The 22411-nt window shown below is 34.7% G+C and overlaps 1 protein-coding gene across 2 annotated transcripts in view; it reads left to right on the forward strand.

The window, feature by feature from the left end:
• Mospd2 (motile sperm domain containing 2) overlaps positions 1 to 22411 on the forward strand; it is a 49162-nt gene that overhangs the window by 20726 nt on the left and 6025 nt on the right. For both annotated transcript variants that reach the window (XM_023719586.1, XM_004635103.3), the window contains exons 6-11: positions 2164 to 2224; positions 4630 to 4668; positions 7104 to 7228; positions 10912 to 11088; positions 18711 to 18823; positions 20645 to 20741. In XM_023719586.1, coding sequence (XP_023575354.1) covers positions 2164 to 2224; positions 4630 to 4668; positions 7104 to 7228; positions 10912 to 11088; positions 18711 to 18823; positions 20645 to 20741 — 612 coding nt within the window. The remainder of the gene's footprint in view (positions 1 to 2163; positions 2225 to 4629; positions 4669 to 7103; positions 7229 to 10911; positions 11089 to 18710; positions 18824 to 20644; positions 20742 to 22411) is intronic.

The following is a 22411-nucleotide window of genomic DNA, read 5'->3' on the forward strand; positions in this document are numbered from 1 at the left end:
AAAAAAAAAAGGTCCTATGTGACAGAAGACTAGATGATAGTGTATCCAGTTGACAAAATATATGTAGCTATGTAAAATGATGTTTATAAAAATATTGGGGAAATTAGACTTTTTATTGAAAAATGTTACACTACTACAATATGGTGCTTCATAACCCCTCCCCCAAAATGAAACATTAGACTTAAATGAAAAAACAGGCTAGAAAAAACCGTTAAGAAATTTTGGCGGTAGTGAAACCAGAGATTATCTGTTCGTGTTTCTATTTTTTTTAAGAATCCAGTGCCATTAATTTTTCCAGCCCTGTTTCCATATGAATGGGTTTTAAATTGTAGAATAAATCATTTTATATTCAAAAATTTAATCAAATTACCTAGATGAGTAAATGCTCCATAAATATAAATCATAATTCTCTTATCCTTTGAGTATGATAGCCTCCTATTTATTAACCCAAAACCATAAAAAATAAATGCTTATGTTTTCTATTACCAAGTATAGGGACAGAAAACTGACTTGAGCTGTCTTCTTCAGGCTGTTTATGCTGTCTCATCTTCTTTACTAAGTAAATGAAGTATTTGCATTTCTAAATATTTCAGTCATTACCATTGTTTTAACTTACTTTAATCTTAGTGGGTAATTTATTTTTAAATATGACCCTCGTGATTGACATAGAATTTAAGCTTGTAAAGATGTATATAAAATTACAAGGCAGAACATAAGCAAATCATTTGTTATGGTAGGCTACCAGTTTGACTACCAGTGCTAGCTGCCTTCATCAAAGAAATAGAATCATTTAAAATTACACAGTGCCCATATTTTAAAACCAGTGTTTTAGGAGAAGTTTCCATTTCTATAGTTGAACCAGAAGAAAAATCTTTCATGAGTTCTCAAAGGAAGGCTATTTTACAAGATTAATGACTAGCACATTGAAAATCAATAGAACGGAGAGCACTAGAATGTTCTTAGAATGTGGACATAACTAGCTGCATTCTCCCAAATCCAACCAAATTAGCAGTAACTCAGGATTTGATGAGCAATGATAGTAGTCATTTTTCTCAGCTATTTTCTTTAACCCTTCCTTAACTACTAATTGTGGAACTGTGCACAATGGATATAATGATAATTTTCACAGTATTATTACCCATAATAAATCCTTAAGGCAGATAAGGACACTTACTTTCAATTTACTGCAATTAAAGCTGTTTTAACTCATATGCCAGGGGTGACTTTATAGATGCTTATCTCTAGAACAACCTACCTCTCGTAAGTGTGAGAGATTCACTCTGCCTGGTTATGTCTTTCATCCAGCACCCTTTATTAGGCAGCCAGTTGTGATAAATGAGACAGCCTATGGTGATGAAGTAATACAAAATGAAATGTGAATAATACCCCTAGTGACCTAATTTCCTGTTGCTGTACTCAGAGTATTAGGATTAGCCAGGTAGCTATGTTTTTAAAATTTCCTAGAAATTAGACTCAACGAACAACCTTGTTATAGCCAAAGATCTAATTTGAGATTCCTGGATAAAGGGAAAGAAGCCTGAAGGAAAGTAGACACAGCAGGTCACTGATCAGAAGTAAAGTAAACACAGCAGATCAATGTGATAAGATTAACTTGTATGTTTTATTGAACCTATTTATTTTTTTTTCAAAGTTTTATTGATAAACAGCAATGAGACAGTTTCAAATCCAATCGGAAGTACAGTTTCAACAAATAATACATTGAAGCTATTTATTAAGATCTTAAAGTTAGGTTTAGAAAGCAAATACTGTACTGGAGTTTAGATACGCATATTATTATTCTAGGTAGTCAGTTTTTAAACTCTGCGTACTTGATTCAATAATGCTCAATACATTTTTAGAATTTTTTGTAGGGATTGCTTTTAAATCCACAGCCGATTACCTTAGCAGTACGAAGTATATAATTGCTTTGAGATAATATTAGTAATTTTAAAACATGGCTAAGAATCTGATTTCTTATCTGAGTTTTAATACTGAATATTATAAATGGATTAATAATATATTGCCTTAATGCTTAGAAATAGATAAATTTATGTTTGAGCTTATTTTTAAAGAGTTCATTGTTTGTAATTAATTTATCACCTTTAGAAATGTGTAGTTTCTACTCTAATGTGAGTAGTCTTAAAGATTTAATTTTTATTTTAGGACATGGACTTTGTACGCTTTATCACCAACTGCTTTAGGATTTATTACCCTAAGTACCTCTGTAAGTAACCTATCCCTTTATAAAAATATATTCTACTGATAATGTCTGAGAATTGGGGAGCCTTATATTATTATACACTTGTATAACTGAAACATTGTTTTCTGACAAAAGTTTTAAGTGTGTCATTAGACAAAGGAAAGATTTGATACAAGTAATCACTTTCTTTACAGTTTTATAGTTTTACTTCTGATCTGTATATATGGAACCCTGTAATACACATACAGGTACATACAAACATACATTTATTTACATAAGATTAGCCTATAACTGCTAATTTTCAACTTAAAAATTTATTTAAAATAGTATTTATTGTATTGAAATTCTTGCATGCAAGAATAAGCAATAGTGATAAAATGTACTATATAGGGGCTGGGGGGATAGCTCAGTAGAATAAGCGCTTGCCTGGCAAGTGCAAGGCCCTGAGTTCAATCCCCAGTACTGCAAAAAAAATACTGGATAATAAATATTGATATATAAAGTATAGTGTATTAGTAGTTACTATGTTGAAATTGTCAGAAAATAACTTCATTGGAATGTACTGCATTTGAATTTGGTATTTATACTTTGCTCATTTTTAATCATAATTTTTCCTTTAATTACTTGAAGAACTGCTAAACTTTATATACTCATTTTCTTTATTTGTTGGATTATGTGATGAGCTCCCCCTGGGAAAACAAGTTACCAACCTACTTATGTAGGAAATTCACAGATTACTTATGCAAACTCCTGAAGAATAGTGCAATTAAGATCTTTTGGGATGGGGAGATGGCTTAGTGGAATAAGTGCTTGCCTAGCAAGCACAAGGGCCTGAGTTCAATCCCTGGTTCCGAAAAAAAATAAAAAATAAAGTTTTGGGGGCTGGTGAGATGGCTCAGTGGTCTAAAGCACCTACTTAGAACAAGCTTAGCAAAGCACAGGGACCGCGGTTCAATCCCCCAGCACCACATGCCAGCCAGCCCCGCCCCCTGGTGGGCTGAGCTGGCCACACACACACACACACACAAATAAATAAATAAATAAAATTTAAAAAAAAAAAGATCTTTTGGGATTCCTAACTCAGGTGACACCAAATGTAAAGTCCCTAAATCATCTTAGTTTGGTAAGCTTTCACACTGTTGATGTGGAATGAGGAGCAGACAGAAGTCATAATGGATATTCAGAGTCATTGCCACACTAAGCTATGCACTCACATCTCTTCAGGGAATGTATTTGTGAATGCTCATAGATAAAGACAATGGTCTGGCCCTGTGGAATCTGTTGTTCTTTATGAGTTGTCCTTGTATCTGGCATGTACCCTGATTCAATAATACTTGCTGATCAGTGCTAGTCAGTTTTAATAAGGAATCACTGCTTACTATTATTAGCTGATTCCTCTTGTAGAAAAAATGAAACTATAATCTGCCTGTTTATTGAGCTATTAAAGGAGATTGTGAAGAGTCACTTAGAAATAATATAAATATCGTTATTTTATAAAATCCAAGATTCTTTTGAGAAAATCATTAATAAATTCTTTATTATCATTGATTCAATGTTGTTCATTTCAATAGCTGCAGATAATGTGTACATTCTAACATATGTAATTTTTCAAATACTCAATTTTATGACAGCTTAAATTAATTATTCCACAAAATCTGTCATGAAATAGAACTGTCATCTTAAGGATATTTCAGGTAAAGATGGGAATATTGAACACCACACTTCTCTTTCCTGTTAACTTGTGTTCTTTCATATGTAATTTACTTAAATACATTAACATAACCACCCTAGAAAATTCTATGCTCAGAGAAAAATGAAAATACATATTGGTTTATCTAGTAGAAGAATATATTAGATATAAAAAAATCTCTTTTGTGGCTTCAGTTGTTAATAGGACTGTTTAATGTCATCAATTCAATATGTAAATAATATTCATATATGCGTTGGAATTATTGACTTCCTGGAACTCATAATATTAAAAAATAAAAGCATTTTTTCTTGATATACAATAATTTATTAAAAGGGGAAAAGACAACTGTGAGGCTGACTTAACAGTAAAATCTAGTGAATTGTAATTGCAGCCATGAATTAGACATGACAATGTTTTGAAGTTCCGATGCCATCAGCGCTATTACATACACCATCCGAAGACTCCACTTACCCATTTAACTGTTTTCTTTGTACCTTTTTGTAAACAAAGTAATACATAAAGAAGCAAGCCATTAGCCAGAGGACTGTAACAGTGCTTTATTGATTTTACACAAGTCTTCCAGGGCAGACCCATCAACACTGTGAGATATTAGTTTAGTCCTGATACCACTCACACATCGCTAGGGCTTAGCCAGCCCATTTACCAGTTTTTCTAGGCTAAATATAAGGGATATTATAAAGGTATAAATCACATTCAATTAAATTTTTTCATCTTTCAGCAAAAATGGTGATTTTTGATATGCCTTGGATAATGAATGGTAAGTATATTATTTATGTTTTTCTAAAACAAAATGTCTGATTTACTTTTTCATTGCCAATCCAGCCATGTTACTATAGCTGTTTAAATAAGTGTTTGTAATCTACTTGGCATACACTTTTAAGAGGCCAGAGCTAGCATAGTCAAAGGCTGTTCCTAAACAAATGAGGCTGATATTCTATCCTCCAGACTCTGGGGTTACCCACTATTGTTTCCGGAAGATACCCTCAAGACATTCAGTCATTTAAGTAAACTATAGTCAGAAGCCTCAATTTGTAGACCTACATATAGATTGTGTCACAGAATACAAGTCTTAGGTAGGTTTTCTCAAGGACTTCAAGTGTTGAGGATGAAGGCGGGATAAATCTAACATTCACTCCAAATCATTATAGTCACATGGCCCTTTTGACAGTCATAATATATTTTTTGGTGAGGTAGTTTTAAAAAATTCATTGAAAAGTATTTTATCAAATTCTGTAATTTTAATTTTATTCTATGAATGTACATTGTCGTTGTTAGTGTTTTTAAATCATCTCAAACCTGCTTTATTGCCAGCTAAGCACTTAATCCACTGAGCCATTTCCCTGGCCCTTGTTGTTTTTAAAAGGCATTTGTCATGTAGAAAGCAATAGGGAAAAACAAAAACTAAAATTTAGTTCTTTGAAAAATTCAGTACAATTGGCAAACGTATATCTAAACTGATAGAAAACAAAGACTTAAATTAGTAAAATCTGGAAGGAAAAGCAGACATCAGTACTGACCTTAAAGGAATAAAAAGGATTATAAGGAAGTACTGTGAACAAATACATGCCAAGAAACTAGCCTGTAAACTGGATAAATTCTTACAAAGCTACCAACTATTGACACTGACTCAAAAAGAGTCAGAAAGAAAGTGTAGCAAAATTGAATTAGTAATGGCAAAGCATCTCCCAATGAAAAGTTCACACTCACATGGCTTCACTGGTAAATTCTATGAATTATTTAGAGAAAATTAATAACAATCCTTTATAAACAGTTCTAAAAAATAGAAGAAGAGGGACTACTTCTCAACTCTTTTTTTTAGAAAAATACAGTCCTAATACCAAACATAGGAAATGTAAGGTATAGTACATATTTAAAGATCTTAACCCTTATTAATATAGATGTACTAGTCCTCAGAATGTACTAACAAAGTGAATCCAGCAGAATGTAAGAAGTATTGTGCACTAGACCACACAGTATTTACTCAGGAATACAATGTTGTTTCAACTTACGGAAACCTATAAGCTACCATATTAATATAATGGAGGGGGAAGCTGCATGATCAGCTATCTCAGTGGACACCAAGAAAGCATTTGAGAAAACCTTGTGGCCTCTTAAAATAAAAGTACTTAATAGACAAGGAACAAGAAGTATTATGTGAACGTGACTGACACCTTCCTAGTTGAATTGTCTCTAGTCTTCTAGTACCAGTTTACCCAAAGCCCCTAAACTTAAATCATCTATCAGTCTCCCTAGCCAGCTCATGCCCTAGATGTATTGACCCAGTGTGATCCAGGCCCCCAGGCAAATACAGATAATCCTAGCTCACAAAAAGATTACTTTTAGGAAGCCAACAGTAGAAGGCTGACCGCTCTTTGAGTGAGGCTAATTCTTCACATCATTTCATTCTGTTATTTAATTCCAGCAGCAAAGCTTCAAAACTGTCAACTCACAAGCTTTTAAAATTGAAATTAATGAAAATTTAAATGTTATATTAAAAAAACTTGAACCACAGTGAACAAAAGTAAAAATGTATTTTTCTGAGCTACTACTTAATGTTTGTCATGCTGTTTTTATTTGCTGTTTCATTCCATTGATGCTTTTGGACATCTAATGCAGCATCCTACTTTGAGTTGCTTTAAAATGAGCTTTTGAATGTTACATTAGAAATGAGGTTTAAAAAAATTAAGAAATGCCATGACAGAACAAGATTAAAATTACCTAACAGCTATGTCTAATAACAGTTTGTATTTTCTGGAAGTTCCTCACAGTTATTAAACTACAGGTCCTGGGAAAAAGGCAGTTTAGAGTCAGGCAGGAAATTTGGGTCTGGTTTACACCCATACTGAGGGCTCCTCCCTTTTCCTGACTTCTTTGGGAAGGCTTTTCTCATTGAGTTTTTATCAGAACCATAAGACAAATGGCTCTTTCTAGATTATGTAGTTTTTCCCTGAGTCACATAACAGTTTTGATGTAAAGGTCTAGAAATCTTAGTAATTTAGATCACCAGTGGATATGTTTGGAGATCTAAGCACTGACAAGTGTCCTTGTGAACATCAGAGTAATTTAATCTTCATGGAATATTTGAAACCTATAAGGGATAGTTGCACCAAGACCTCAGCACATACAATAAAGTAGTCGATAAAAAGATAAGAATTTTAATGCTGTGACTTTTTTTGATTTCTTTTTCTTCAGCTGCTTTCAAAATTGTAAAAAGCTGGCTTGGCACAGAAGCTGTAAGTGTGTTGAAGTTTGCAAGTAAAAATGAAATCCAAGATTATGTCAGTGTAGAATACCTGCCTCCACACATGGGTGGAACTGTAAGTATAGACTTTGATGCATTTATGAAATGATGCTAGCTAACAGTACATAAGACTATTCTTTCCACCTGCCTGGAAAGTGCAAGGACCTGAGTTCGATCCCTGGTACCCAGTATTGCATGCTGTGCAGGCCCAGGAACACTGGCCACTTTGTGCCTGCCCCAAAACCAGGTGTGATGGTGCATGCCTGTAATCCCAGCCCTGTGGAGGCAGACACATGAGGATCACTATGGTCTAAACTGCATAGTGAGACCCTGTATCCAATAAATAAATAAATGTTTTAAAAAGACTGCATCCTTTCAAGAAAAATGGAAAAGCAGTGTAACAACATCCAAATAAAGATCGTATATTACTTAAAGTGGCAAGCAATGGCAGAGACATGTTTCACTTAAATTTTAAAGTTATTTTTATTTTACTTTTGAATACATAATCTGTTTGCATCTACACTGGAGTATTCAGTAGTCAGGAGAATATTCAGAAACAAGTCTTTAGTGAAATGTTTCCTCCTGCTCTTAGCCCAACCACCCTTTTCCCTTCCCTAGATGCATTTCATATAATAATTTTCAGAGGAGTGTATAGCATATGTAAGCAAGCAAGTACATGTGAGTCTTTCTTTTTCCTCTTTTAAACAGATAATACATTTTTACACTATTAACCATGCCACTTTTTTCTTCACACTATGTCATAAGTATTCCAAATCAATATGTTGCAAGCTTTCTTGCTTTTGTTCGTGGCTACAGAATATTCCAGTATCAGATGACCTACAACCTACTGGAACTTTTTGTGGTGTCTTTAATTTTCTTTTTAATTTTCTGTTGAACAAGATTCTACCATTAAGCTACCCTTAGCACTCAAGATTTTTTAAATGGATTTTTACTACTTAAGCAGTTGGAAATAAGTGGGTACTTAATTATGCAACAACAAAGCAAATTATGACAGTAACCTATTAATAAACTATAAAACCTACAGACTTGGTATGTTTTCAGTTAACTTCATATTTCACTTAATTTGTCCAGTTTACTTTGTGTACTGCTGTTACAGTTGTGTTCAATGGGAACCAAGGACTGTAAGATAAAAGTTTTGGTATGTCCTCCTGTTTGTTTTCTTTGATTAAAAAGATTGAACCAAACTTTTGTATTTGAAGTCTTTGCTTTGCTATTCTGGGCTTTCTGTTTTACACTTTAACCTAGAAAAACAGTAGAGTGATACCTCAGTTCACAAAGTTACTTCTTGGAAAAGAACCAGATCACATTGAATGGTTAAATTCAATGCTGACTTTAAAGGCAAATTTGATTCAGTTCTAGTACATTTGGCTTTGGGACCAGAATCAAGGAGAGAATTGCTTTGTGAAACGTAGTACCACCATACTGTTCATTTCAGATACTACATTTAGTTTGTAGTTCGTAGCACTAAGTGTAGTATCTGGAAATCACAGTAATGATTTTTGAAAAATTTTAATTTTTTTTATTTTTAAAAGCAAAAACATAGAAACAAAGATGGAAATAGAATGACATATAGGAGTATATATGTTACAGATTTTCAAAACAAGAATAGCCAATTAATAATGGTTATAGTATCTTTATTGTCAGATCTGTTGCTCAGATTAGCAGAAATAGTTATACAAGAATGGACAGTTATTAGCACTTGCTTTCAAGGAACCTTAACTTTTTCTATTTTCTTGTCTTCTTTACTAGTTTTTTAACAGCCATTGTTAATTAGCTATTCCTGTTTTGAAAATCTATAACATGTATTGTTACCCTGTTTCTCCTTTTTTAAAATTTGTTTATGCTTCTGTTTTTACTCTTCAAAATTAACAGTCATTATTTTGATTTGTCATCTTTAGTAATTTACCCATCTTAGTAGTATTTAGTAAAAGTGATTTTTATTTTTATGTGTAGAAAATGCTATTATATTTCCACCTTTCTTTTGCTAGTGATATATTTCGAGGACTATATTCAAAATGGTAAGACTACTATCTTTTTACCACTGTTCTTCTTTTGAAGAACCATTTCTCTCTCTTTTTTTTTTTTTTTTTTTTGCTGGCTCAGCCCACCCTGAGGTTGGGGCTAGCGCTTTATGTGGTGCTGGGAATTGAACTGCGGTCCTCTGAGCCTACCTAAACTTGCCTAAGCAGGTGCTTTAGACCACTGAGCTATCTCGCCAGCCCTGAAGGACCATTTCTTGTTTTATTATGTTTTGCAATAAACTTGTAAATACTTCTTGGTATATAAGTACAACAAGTACATGACTAGAAATAGTCATTGAGTCAGTGGGTATAGTTTTTAATTTTGGTAGCTATTTCCAGGTTTGTTCCAAAATCATTGTTACCAATAAAATGTGGAAACATTTAAACTTTATTTCGTAGACAGTATCACATAGCCTCATTTTTTTTATTCTTTGCCTTTCTCAGATGAAAAATATATTTTAATATTCATTCTTTTTTATAAGTGATGTTAAACCCTTTGTTATGATTTAAAAAGCATCGTTTTTCTATGAGATTTGTACCGTACTATCACCATTTTTTCTGGTGGGTTCTTATTCCTTTTCCTATTGATTTCTTTGTATTAAAAATTATCTTTGTTCCTGTTATGTTTGGTACATATTTTTCTAGTTGTAACCCCTTGAAAAACAGGGAAAACTTTATACTTGGTTTTTGGTTAGTTGGCTTTTTGGTTAGTTGATTGGTTATTGTTTTATTGTGTTTTGCAGCACTGAGATTAGGCCCAGGGCCTCATACCTGGTAGGCAAACATTGTACCACTCAGCGGCATCCCAGGGTCATTACTGGTATTTTTGTGCCTTTCTAGGTTTTGTGCCATGCAGAAAGGCCTTGCATACTTAAGATTTGTTTGTTCCTTGTTTTTAATCCTCTTCTGTTTTGTTCCAGTGCTCTTCGTGAATGGTAAAACATAATCACACAGCTACATTTCAGGCTTTTACCTATCTGAAATTCTTCCCAGTGTAAAGAGTGAGCAAAATTTATGATTTAGGTTGAGTTTTTTAGACAGCTTGTGAATAGCACACAGTACTTTCTGCTCATTCACATTCTGGTTGGGAATGCTTCCTGTATTTTAAATTTTACTACCTAATTAAATTTGTTTTTTCTTTTCTTAAGGTTTTGGAACAGTTTAGATATACATCATGATCACATTTATCGTAGGGAATTTGTACCTGCATATAATAGATCATGATTCTTCTTTTTCATTGCTCTCCCCTACTTTCAACCTCTCTTCCCTTTTTTTTTACAAAGCTTTGTATCCATTTTATCCTTCTTTTCTCATTTTTTCTTTTCCCTTCCTTTCCCCCTTTCCTTTTGAACAATTTCTTCCTATTTCAAAAATCTATTATATGTTTTGGTTATTTCAGTTTCTCACACAAGAGAGATGGTGCAATATTTACCTATGTGTGTCTAATTTATTTCACTTATGAATATGATCTCAGGGCCTCGAGTATAGCTCAGCAATGTAGCACCTACCTGGCATGTATATGATGTCTTGAATTCAATTCCCAATACCACCACATCCAAAGAAGATTGGGGTCTCTAGTTCCATCCATTTAGCTATAAATGTCTCAAGTTTATCATAATTTATGGCGTGACCAAAGTAATGAATTTTCAATCTGTTGTCAGATAATTACTTTTCCAGACAACCTTTTTTGCACTGACATGAAATCCTTTTCTTTTAGGACCCTTTCAAGTATAGCTACCCACCCCTGGTTGATGATGACTTCCAGACGCCACTGTGTGAAAACGGGCCTGTTGCCAGTGAGGATGAGACATCGAGTAGAGAAGACATAGAAAGTGATGGTAAAGAAACCTTAGAGACAGTATCTAATGAGGAGCAAACAGTTCTTCCAAAAAAGGTGATTTTATGAATTAATTTAAATCAAAAGCTGTGGTCTAGCCTCTGTTCTAACACTAGCTATGTATTTTTGTGTAATTCACTAATACTATCCTTATATCTTTGTAAAATGAAAGAAGGATGAAATGACTTGATTAGTAGTACCACTTTGAGTGTATAAAATGCTGAACCCATGCTTTCTATAAAATTGGTACAATGTCCAAGGAAAGAAGGAATTGTTTTACACTTTTGTTGAGATAAAAAATAAACTGATTAATTTAAAACCATACCTTTTTCTTTTTCCATAGGACTAAAGATTGCATCTGGGGCCTCACATATGCTAGACATGCACTTTACTACTGAGTTACGTCCCCAACCCTTTTTTTTCTTTCTTTTCTCTTTAATTTGAGACAGGACTCTAAGCTACCCAGACTGGCCTAAAAGTTGTGATTCCCCTGCCTTGTTCTCCCATGTAGCTGGGATTAGAGCGAGTACCACTGTGCCCAACCTCTGTCTGACTTTCAAAATTTTCGTGGTAAATTTTAAATATAAATAATGACAACATTCATCATAAGGAATTTATACTGTATATATCTTAATTTCTCTTTTTTTCCCATTCCCCTCCCTTCTCTTCAACCCCTGTTCCCCTCCTTATTTACAAAAGCTTTGTTTCCATTTTTTCCTTAACTTTTTTATCTTCTCTCTCCTTTCTCTTCTCCCTTCCCTTTTTCCCCTTTTCATTTCATCCATTTCCCAGTATCTATTATACATTGTCATTCTTATTAATACATTTGATTTCTCATACCAGAGAAGCAATGTGTTATTTAAACTTGTGTCTCTGATTTATTACACTTAATAGTATACTTTCATGGTGCATCCATTTACACAGAATAGTACTGCATTGTATTAAAAAAATGTTTATCCATTCCTCCGTTTGTGGACATTTGTGTTGTTTCCACGATTTAGCTATTACAAACTGTGCTGCTATTTACATGGGTGAACATCATCACTGTGATATGATGTTTTCAATTCTTGGAAAATATGTATTAGGGGAGTAGCTGGGTTCAATAGGATCTCTCATCCTAGCTTTTAGAGGAATTCCCACATGTTTTCCACAGTGGTTACACCAGCCTACACTCCCAGCAGCAGTGAAGGGTTGCTTTTTCCCCACAGCACCACCAGCATTTGTTATTTGTTGATTTTTTTGGTGATAGCCAAGCTTTCTAGAGTGAAATGGAGTCTCAGCATTGTTTGAATTTCCATCCTATCAACAAATGATGTTGAACAGTTTTTCATGCATTTATTTGCCATTTCTACTTCTTCATCTGAGAAGTATCTACTCATTTCAGATGTCCATTTTTGGAAATTTTTTGTATTGAGTCTTTAAATTGGGTGGGGTTCTTTATATACTCTAGATATTAGACCTTTGAGAAGCAGCTGGCTAAAATATTGTCTCTTTACTCTGTTGGTACTTTCTGTTGCTGTGTAAAAGGTTTTTGGTAAGATGAAATCGCAGTTGCTAGTTGTGATATTTCCTGTGCAGCCAGGGTTTGGTTCATAAAGCCTTTGCCAACATCAGTGTCTTTTAGAGTTCTTATTCTTCCTTCCAACAGATTTAGTGTTTCAGTTTTAATGCTTAGTTCTTTGATCCATTTTGATTTGTGCTTAGTGCATGGTGAGTGACATAGGGTTTTCGAGGACCATTTCTTAAAGAGGCATTCTTCCCTTCCAATAAACATGTTTGGCCCTTTTGTCAGAGGTAAGGTAGCTGAGTGTGCTTGGTGTTGTTCCTGCATCTTCTAATCTGTTCTACTGATCTGGAAGTCTGTTTTTTGCCAGTACTACTGGGGACCCCTGCCTTGAGCCTTCTGTCTTCTGTGAAGTTTTCACAGTGACAGAAAAAAAGCAAGACAAATAGCAAGGTGCAAGGATCTGGGATGGCCATTTGTACAGGGAGGAAAAGGCCATGAGGCAAGCAGAACCTCTGCATTTTTTGTTTGAAGAGGGGATTATCAGATACCTCAGAGGGCAGTGGTACTCTTAAACTATTGAGGATATTGTCCTGGAACATTCTTAGTCTTAATCTTAGTCTTAGTCTCAAAAGCTGGGAGAGGATGGCCCACACCTAATGAGGTAAGGGAAATCTCAATAGGGTGATATCAAAAATTCCACACCTCCATTAATCCCATAGGGAAATATAGAAAACTGGCCATTGTGACTTTGTGGTCCCCAACACCGTACCATGGTGTTTTTATCACAGTAGCTTTGCACTATACTTTAAGTTAGGGATTATGATGCCCTTGACTCTTGATTTTGTTGCCCAGAATTACTTTTCCTATTTTAGGACTCTTCTGGTTCCAGAGAAATTTTAGGATTTTTCTATTTCTGTGAGATATGCTGTTGATATTTTGATTGGCCTACCATTAAATCTCTATAAATTTTAGAAATATGGCCATTTTCATTATACTGTTTTTTTTTCTACCCAAGAACCAAACATATCTTTTCATTTTCTGTTATCCTCTTTTTTTTTTTTTCCCGGAACCAGGGATTGAACTCAGGTCCTTACACTTGCCAGGGAAGAGCTTATTCTACTGAGTCATCTCCCCAGCCCCTGTTATCCTCTTTGATCTCTTTTTTTCTTTTTAACCTATTCTGTTTTCTCTTTTCATAGTATTTTTCAATGTAAAGGTCTTTTACTTCCTTCATTATATTCATTCTTACATATTTCAGGTTTTTGGATATTGTGAAAAGTAATGTTTCCCTAATTTCTCTCTCAATGAGTAATTTGTTTACAGGAAGGTTATTGGTATTTGAATGTTGATTTTGTATCCAGCTGTACTTCTGAATTTGGTTATTAAATATAGAAGTCTTTTGGTGGAGTTTTTCGGGTCTTCTGTATAAAGAGTCATATTATATGCAAATAATGATAATTTAACTTTTTTACTTCCTATTCTTATTCTTTTTTGTTTCTTTCTCTTGTATAGTTGCTCTATTTTTTCCAGAACTGTATTGAATAAGAGTGGTGATAATGGACTTCCTTGTCTTGATCCTGGTTCTAGAGTGAAAGCTTTCAGTTTTTGTTTACTCTGATATGAGCTATTGGTTTGTCATGGATGGCTTTTATCAGATTGGGATTAAAGACTGTCTTTTCCAATTTGCTGAGGGCATTTATCAAAAATGAGTATTGAAAAGCTGTCCAAATAGTTCAGTGGATTAAAGCACCTGCAAGTAGGTGCAGGGGCCAGGGTTCAAATCCCCTGCAGTGCTGGCCCCACCTCCCAGGGCTTGATGAGGCAACAATTGAGACTGGGTGTGGTGGCACATACCTGTAATCCCAGCTCTTCCGAGGCTGTAAACAGGCGGAGTCTGATCACTAGGAGTCTGATCTAATAGTGAGACCCTGAACACCCTGTAGACCCTTCCAAAAAAAAGTGAGTGTTGGACTTTGTCAAATTGTTCTGTGCATCTATTGAGATGATCATATGATTTTCATCCTTAGCTCGGTTACTATGCTGTATTAAATTTATTGATTTGTGTATGTTGAACCAATCCTTCATCCCTAGAATAAGTCCTACTTGATCATTGAGGATATTTATGTCTGTTTTCAATAGGGAGATTGGCCTGTTTTTCTCTTTTTTGGTTGGGTCCTTCTCTGGGTCTTGTGTCAAGGTCATGCTTGCCTCCAGGAATGAATTTGGAAGTATTGCTTCCCTTTTAGTTTCATTAAAGAATCAGAGGAGTAGTGACATATGGTCTCTTGTAGAATTCAACAGTGAGTCTGTGAGAGCCTGGGCTTTTCTTCATTGGTGGACTTTTATATATCTTCAATTTATTGATTGATATTGATTTGTTTAGAATTTCTATATCTTTTTGATTAAGCTTTGGTAATTCATATGTATCTAGGAATCTCTCCATTTCTTCCATGTTTTCCATCTTACTGGAATACAGCTTCTTAATGTATGTATTGGTTTGTTTGTTTGTTTGTTTCTGTATTTTATGGAACTGTCTACAGGGTGATAAGACGTTTATGATTGTTATCTTTTCTTCTTGGATTGTTCCCTTTACAAAAATGTAATGATCCTTGTTTTCTTAATTATTCTTGGCTTGAAATCAACTTTGTCTGCAAACAGAATAGTTATTCCCACTTTTTTTTGTGTTCTTGTTACAGGGAGTATTGTTTTCTTTCCTTTGACTTACACACTATGAATTTGTTTATTGTATGAAGCATATGGCGTGATCTTGCTTCTTGATCCATTCTCTAAGTTTGTTTCTTTTGTTGGTGAATTGAGACAATTAACATTGTTGATTATAACTGATACATATTGACTACTCCTTGTCATATTGTTTTCCTGTTGTTTGTTCACTTCCTTTCCCTTCTGTTTAATTGTTTTCTTTTCCTGGTAGACAGACTCATTCTGTTGGGGTTCATGGAGTTGTAGTAATTGTTATCTCTTTCTAGAATGTCCTTCTAAACATTTTGGAGTGATGGATTTGTGGTCATGAATTTCTTCAGTTGTTGTTTGTTGTGGAAGTAACTTATTTCTCTCTCAGTTTTGAAACAAAGCTTGTGGGGAACAAAATCTGGGTTGGAGGTTGTTTTCTTTTAACACTTGAAATAATTCACTTGATGCTGTCCTTAAGAGTTTGTGTTGAAATGTCTGCTGTGATTCTGATGGGCTTCCTTGGTACTGATTTCTTTCTTTTCCCTAACAGCTTATAATATTTTGTTCTTGTGTTGAATTTGTGGAATCTTGAATATTAAATACCTTGGTTTCATTTTTTATAATGGCTAATTGAAATTCTATATGCCTCAGTTAACTGTATGTCAAATTATTTTGCCATTCCTTCTGTTAACAGGATTTTTATGTTGTTTGTACTACCTCCTACCTTTTTTCATTGACTCCAGTTGATCTCATGTTATTCTTTGCATCATCTAGCAGCTATTGGATTGATTATTCATGATCCCTTGTAATTTTTAATAAGCCTTTATTTTCATGATTGCTAACTGCAATCTTGTCTTTAAATCTGATATTCTGGGCTCACAGTGGTTGATTCTGCTGTGTGTACTTTCAGTGGAATATTTTTAATCCCCTTGTTATCTGTTTGAATCTGTTTTGTGGATTCTGTTTCTTCTGTTGGATGTTCATGATTTCCATCATTTTCCCAAGCTCCTGTATTTTTTTTTATCTGTATCTGCTCTAGAATCACTAACAAGTCTTTCATTTCATTATGGTCACTATCTGTTATGGTTTGTGTCTATTTCTTCCCCCAAAGCCTCATGCAGTCACTGGGGACTACTTCTAGAGTTTATGAATAATTCATGATCCAGTGCTGGGATTATAGTGTGAGTGTTACTGGGATTATGGGTGTGAGTGCTACACCTGCCTGGGACGGATAGCCTAATGCAACATAGGGGAGACAGACTTGCTCTCTGTGCCATTGTTGCCACTACTCTTCCCTTTGCTCTTGCTGTTGTGCTCTTTTCTGCCACCATGAATGGTTGCCTTCTACCATGCACCATCTGCCTTGGAGCCAGTTGAGTATGGACTGAAGCTTCTACCAACTGTGAGCTAAATAAACCTTTCCTTCCTTAATTTTGGGCATCAGATATTTTGTGCAGCAATGAGAGAAGAGTAACCAAGTCACCATCTCTGTAGTTGTCTGAGAAATTATCTCTGGTCTGATATTTTTTCTAGACCCTCATTCATCTACTTTGTTACTTATACTGTTACCAGCTGGGTGGCTTTCATATTGCTCCACCTTGTTCATTGGTGAAATGCAAGTCTTAGGCTGCATGTTACTAAAATATTTTCTGATTTTTTATCTTATTTTTTAAGTTTAATTCCTGCATTTATGTTTGTAAGTTGCTTATGGCAAGTGTCTTTATTGCTGTTATTTAGAACCTTTAGGAAATGACTGCTAATCAGAGATGTCTTCCAGGTATAACTGGCCTTTGGGTTTTGAGTCTATTGCAAGATCCTAACCCTTGAATTTATTGTGGATGAGAAGTTGCTGCCTACTTAGCCTAGTCCATGGTTCTTTGATATTGGCCTACAGTATTATTTATGATACTTAGGAAATCTCAGTCTTGACATACCAAGAACACACTTTGTAAGAGTCAAGTCAGTGATGTCACCTTGGCTAAGTAGTATAATCAGAAATAAGAGCATCAAACAGCCTAGAAAATGACAAACTGTATTAACTATTCATTTACTACCTTTAACCATATCAACTCCTTGTGGTTATATAACAAAATATGAAGCAAACCAGAAAATTATATATAGTAAATATGCCCTCTATATGCCTATTTTAACCTCAGATGAGAAAACATGAAAGGGGTTGGGGGGGAAATAGAAGAACAGGAAGAGATTATAAGCAAGGTTGTGAGAGGAAGATTGTGTGAACTTTGGGAAACTGGTAAATAATATAGGAAGAAAGAATACAAAAGCAGAACAACAAAAAACCTAGAAACAATTTGCACATTCATATGAAAACAAGAACAGACAACTAAGAAAAATGAAACAAAATCAAGAAAAGAAAAAAGTAAGAAAATATGAAAAATAAATATCCACTTCAGGGTGTGTCTCTACTGTCACTCGTAGACAAATTGAGCAGGTAGAGCCCAGATTGAAGTTGATTAATCCCAAAAAGCCCGAAGTAGATTTACAGTGGGGTAGTGAACAGTACCAGCAAGCACCTTAGTTCCACTGAAGTTCTGGCAGTGACACTGATCCCAGAACTGTTTAGCCTACAACATTCTGTGTTTATCCTGCTGGCTTGAGCTAGGCCCTCTGTCAAGTTGAACTGAGTACTTTGACCACCTACTGAGCTGAGCTCAGTCTTGCTTAGCTCTGACAATGTCTGCCGCTACATGGAGCCAGCAGCTGCTCTGAATTAGGAGCTCAATTTGCCGTTATCGAAGATGGCTACTGGCCAAACACCCTTTCTTGGGGGATATCTGAATCTGAAAATCTCACCATCCACTGCTGTCTGCTGCATTCACTGTTCCATTCGACCAGTACATTTCACCCTGGAGGCCTCTGGAGTCACCAGTGCATCTGCTGATTTGGGCCCGGCTTTCTACACAGTGAGTTACAGCTCAGAGGAAGCACCACTTGATACCTACTTCTTTCTTCATTGAACTTTCTTCATGGACTTTAATTTTCACTTCAGATCCTTTCTGGGTCCCAGGGACCCACTTCTCTCCTTTTCCTCATGTTGCTGTATCCCAGCATCTGAACACCCAATCTCAGGCTGTTTTTCTGTGGCTTACTACACTGCCATCTTCCTGGAAGTCTTCTCTCATTTTTAAAAAAAGACTTACTTCTTACTCTTTTTAAAAATTTTCAAGGACTTGATGGAACAGCATGTTTTAATTTTGTACAAATGTAAAGACTTTTAAGGAAAGGACCATATTACAGTATTACTAGTGCACTGTTTATAGTCACCTGTCAAGTAAGTGTTCTGGACTGTGTTAATATATAGTAAATATATCATTTAGATACATAAACTTATTAAAATTATAATTTGTAGGGCAAGTAATGTTCACTTTTTGGCCTAATGCCTTGTCCAACTAGCAGTATAAAGCTAAAATGACATTATCTTTTTTCTGTTGTGTTTTCTTCGTTTCCTTTTTGTCTTTAGGTTAATGCAACTGAAATGACTTTGAAAGCAGAAGAAAATGAGAAAGTTGATTCAAAAATGAAAGCTTTCAAGAAACCATTGAGTGTATTTAAAGGGCCCTTATTACATATCAGGTAATGCCATTTTATTAGCTATGCTTTTATATCATATTCACCTTGAAGGTTCTGCAAAATGAAAAGTTCTGTGCTGTTTCTAAAACCAGAAATATAAAATAAACAGTTATGTGAAGAATCACCTTCTTTTCCAAATATACTGGGCATTTTTAACTACCTTTTTTTAAAATCATGCATAACATTTAGTGTATAAAGAGCTCTCATCACCCATCAGATAATAAAAGTGAATATTCCTATATTAATATATCTAAGTGATGTATTTTTCTCATATTTACACAAGTAGGGGTGCCTGAGGTGACACTACAAGAAGCCAAAAGTGAGCTAGAAAACTACATGCATCTTCATTTGTGTTGCTAGGATATTTGGTCTGAAAGATGATTTAAGGTTGGAGACCTGGGATGTAGCTGAGTGGTAGAACACTTGTCCAGTTTTCCTGAAGTCCTGGGTTTGATCTCCAGCACTGGAAAAACAAATTTAGAAGTACTTCTTGTATCACAATGTAATGTAAAATTGCTTTCCAGTGATGCTTTCTTTCTGTTGATAAATCTATTCAGCCTTATGTGACTGTTGCTCTACGAAGCCTCATTAGTGACAATCTCATACAGCATTTTCTTTCCCTTTGCTTGAAACCTCCCTAGGTAACTATTGCTTACATTACCAATAGTACACCCAGGTTTTTTTTTAAAGTTTAAGAGTTTATGTCTGATTGACAAATTATTTTTTTTCATACATTTTGGTTACTTTCACTTGTGTGTGTAAGAGAGACACACATTTTGTTTCTAATCTTTTTATTTGTCCTTTCCCCCCTTTGGAGTTTGTTTGTTTGTTTGTTTGTTTGTTTGTTTGTTCCATTTTTTCTTCTAGTTTGGAAGTTACCCATCTCATGTTTTTATGGGAACTCTGTCACACAGAGCCTAGCATACAAGTGTCAAGGTTTGTTCAGAGTACCAGTGAGGAAAAAAGCTAGCCTCCAGCAGTATAGCTTCTGGGGCAGCCATTTCAACCTGTACCTCTCTGGCAGATTCACAGAACTGCTCCTTCACATATACTACATAGTGAGACCTTGTCTCAAAAAAAAACCCATTACTTAGTTAAAACTAAAACAGCATCCAAAATGTGCTTCCCTTTGTGTTGAGACACCTGATATGCATGTGATTAATGTGATGAAAGTACACAAATTTTGCTTGAGTCATTTAATTTTTATTTTGGGTCATGGGCATTACAGTGGCCAGGGATTGTAAAATTTGAATTTTGAGAGGCCCACTGCTTTATTGTTTGGTAAGTTCTTCCTTTATTAATTCTGCATTTCTTTTTTCTCTCTATGGCTTAGAAAAGCCATTATATAGTAAGAAATCATTCTATAACTTAAGTACATTCTTAATGATCTTTCTTTTTAAGTTATATTCTTTCTTGGTGTATGGAAATATGTGATGCTGATCTCTTTATATTTAGAGCAAGTTGAAGTAATGGTACCTTTCTTGCTTTGATTATAATCCATAAACTTCGAAAAGGTTTAAATAAATGCAGTTTAAGATTGTGTTGATTGTAGGATTAATAGAGGATTTTCCTAATTCTCTCTTGTGTTCTTTCCTGTTTTGCATTTGACCTTAGGGGAAACCATTGGGCTTCTTAAATAGCACTAAATCATTAAGATTAAAATACAAAATTGTATTAGGTAATTATTTGTAGTATTCTTTTTTAGTGACATTTCTTTATGCAAATGAGCATAAAACATTAACCAAATAACCTTTTTCAAGTTAGTGATTACATTGTCATATATTTTGAGTAATACAAATACCTTATGTTTTTGTTACCTTCTAGCCCAGCGGAAGAATTATATTTTGGAAGTACTGAATCTGGGGAGAAGAAAACACTAATAGTGTTAACAAATGTAACTAAAAATGTAGTAGCATTTAAGGTATGTATCTTAAAGATATGATAAATCGTATGTGAAACTGTGACATGGGAAATGATTTGGCACATGTATTTTTGGGTTTTTTTGTTTTGTTTTTGACGGAACTGGGGATTGAACTCAGGCCCTTGCGCATGCCAGGGAAACACTTCTTCCACTGAGCCTTCTCCCCAGCCCCTTGGCACATGTTCTAATTGAAGGATTGGTAACTAGATAATAAACAGTCCTGTGCAAAACCTGAACTTTCACAGTATTTCTATTTATATTTTAGGCATGTTGTACTGCATTCTACTTCAATCCAAGACCTATAGCTTTTCTAAAATTTCCCCTAGGATCTGTGTCTTAGGCTGTAATAAGCACTAATACACTAACATCCATATTCCTGAGATTTAATGTTTGTCATAAATAAAAGCCCAAGAAAAATCATTCTTCATTACTGTCTATAAATAATTTAATTCATAGCAGCAGTGAGAGATAAAATTACAAAATCAAAAGTATATTTTCTAAACTATAGTTTATATTGGCTACTAAGCTTTTACTGAATATTAAGGTTACATTACTGAGTCTGTCCCCTATATTGTAGGCATTTCTTTCTTAAATCTTCTATAGAAGTTAGGATGTGGGTAGGCTTTGGTCATATGATTGAATTTCTGTTCTCTGTTGTAACACATGATACAGTGTACATTGTTTTATTTTTTTATTTTATTGAGAAACAAATAGTAATGAGACAGTTTCAAAACAGGATAGTAGGACAGTTATAATAATTAATACATTGCATATTGTTGTCTTCGTAGTTGTTATTCATAGTACAAGTTGCAGACATGATATCCTGTCCAAACACTACTAGTACAAATCTTACTTCTCATTGAATTAAAAGAAAGTAGCTGTATATCTATCTTGTTTTGTATATACAGATACAAAATGGTCCTTCATTTATATCCCGCTTTTTCATTTAGTTTTGTCAGAGATGGGTATTCCATTGCCATGTAAATATTATAAGTGCATGAATTCGCAAAATAATCCAATATAGTCCAGTAGTCATACTGGGTTGTCCGTAGGACTGTGCAGACCTCAAAAGTCATCTCTGAAATTGCTGGGCTCCAGACCTTATTCCCTGTTCTAGCTGTGCTTTCTACTTCCCTCTTTGTTTTTGCGTTTTGATTTTTTTTATCATTACATTCAGTTTACTGAATTTCAGGCAGAATACAAGTATTTAATAGATGGTTTTTTCTCTCTCAAGAGGAAGTCTAAGTGAACTTAATAAAAAGAAGTATCTTGGTGAGCCAGGCGTGGTGCACATCTGTATATCCCACACTGTAGGATCCTGAAGCCAGAGGCAAGCCAGCAACTTAGTGTGACTGGCTTAAAATTTCAATCACCTAGTATCACAAAACAGAAAAAGTACTTTCTTAGGTAGATTTATAAGTTTTTTGTGAAAAACACATGTTCTATCCATATTCAATATCATAGTTTCTATCTTATCACTGAGACACAATACCCAACATTCACAACTCTTAAGGTAGCTTACAATTTGTAGAAGTTTCAGTCTATAACTGGCTGGATTCAAGGGAGGATGGCATGGCAGAAAAGGACCTCAAGGCATGGCAGGTAGAAAGCAGCAAGGGAGAAGGAGAGATGCTATATATGTGCCACACCCACAGTAACCCACCTCCTCC

This window comes from Octodon degus, unplaced genomic scaffold (genome assembly GCF_000260255.1).
Source record: "Octodon degus isolate 3935 unplaced genomic scaffold, OctDeg1.0 scaffold00069, whole genome shotgun sequence".
Lineage (NCBI taxonomy): Eukaryota > Metazoa > Chordata > Mammalia > Rodentia > Octodontidae > Octodon > Octodon degus.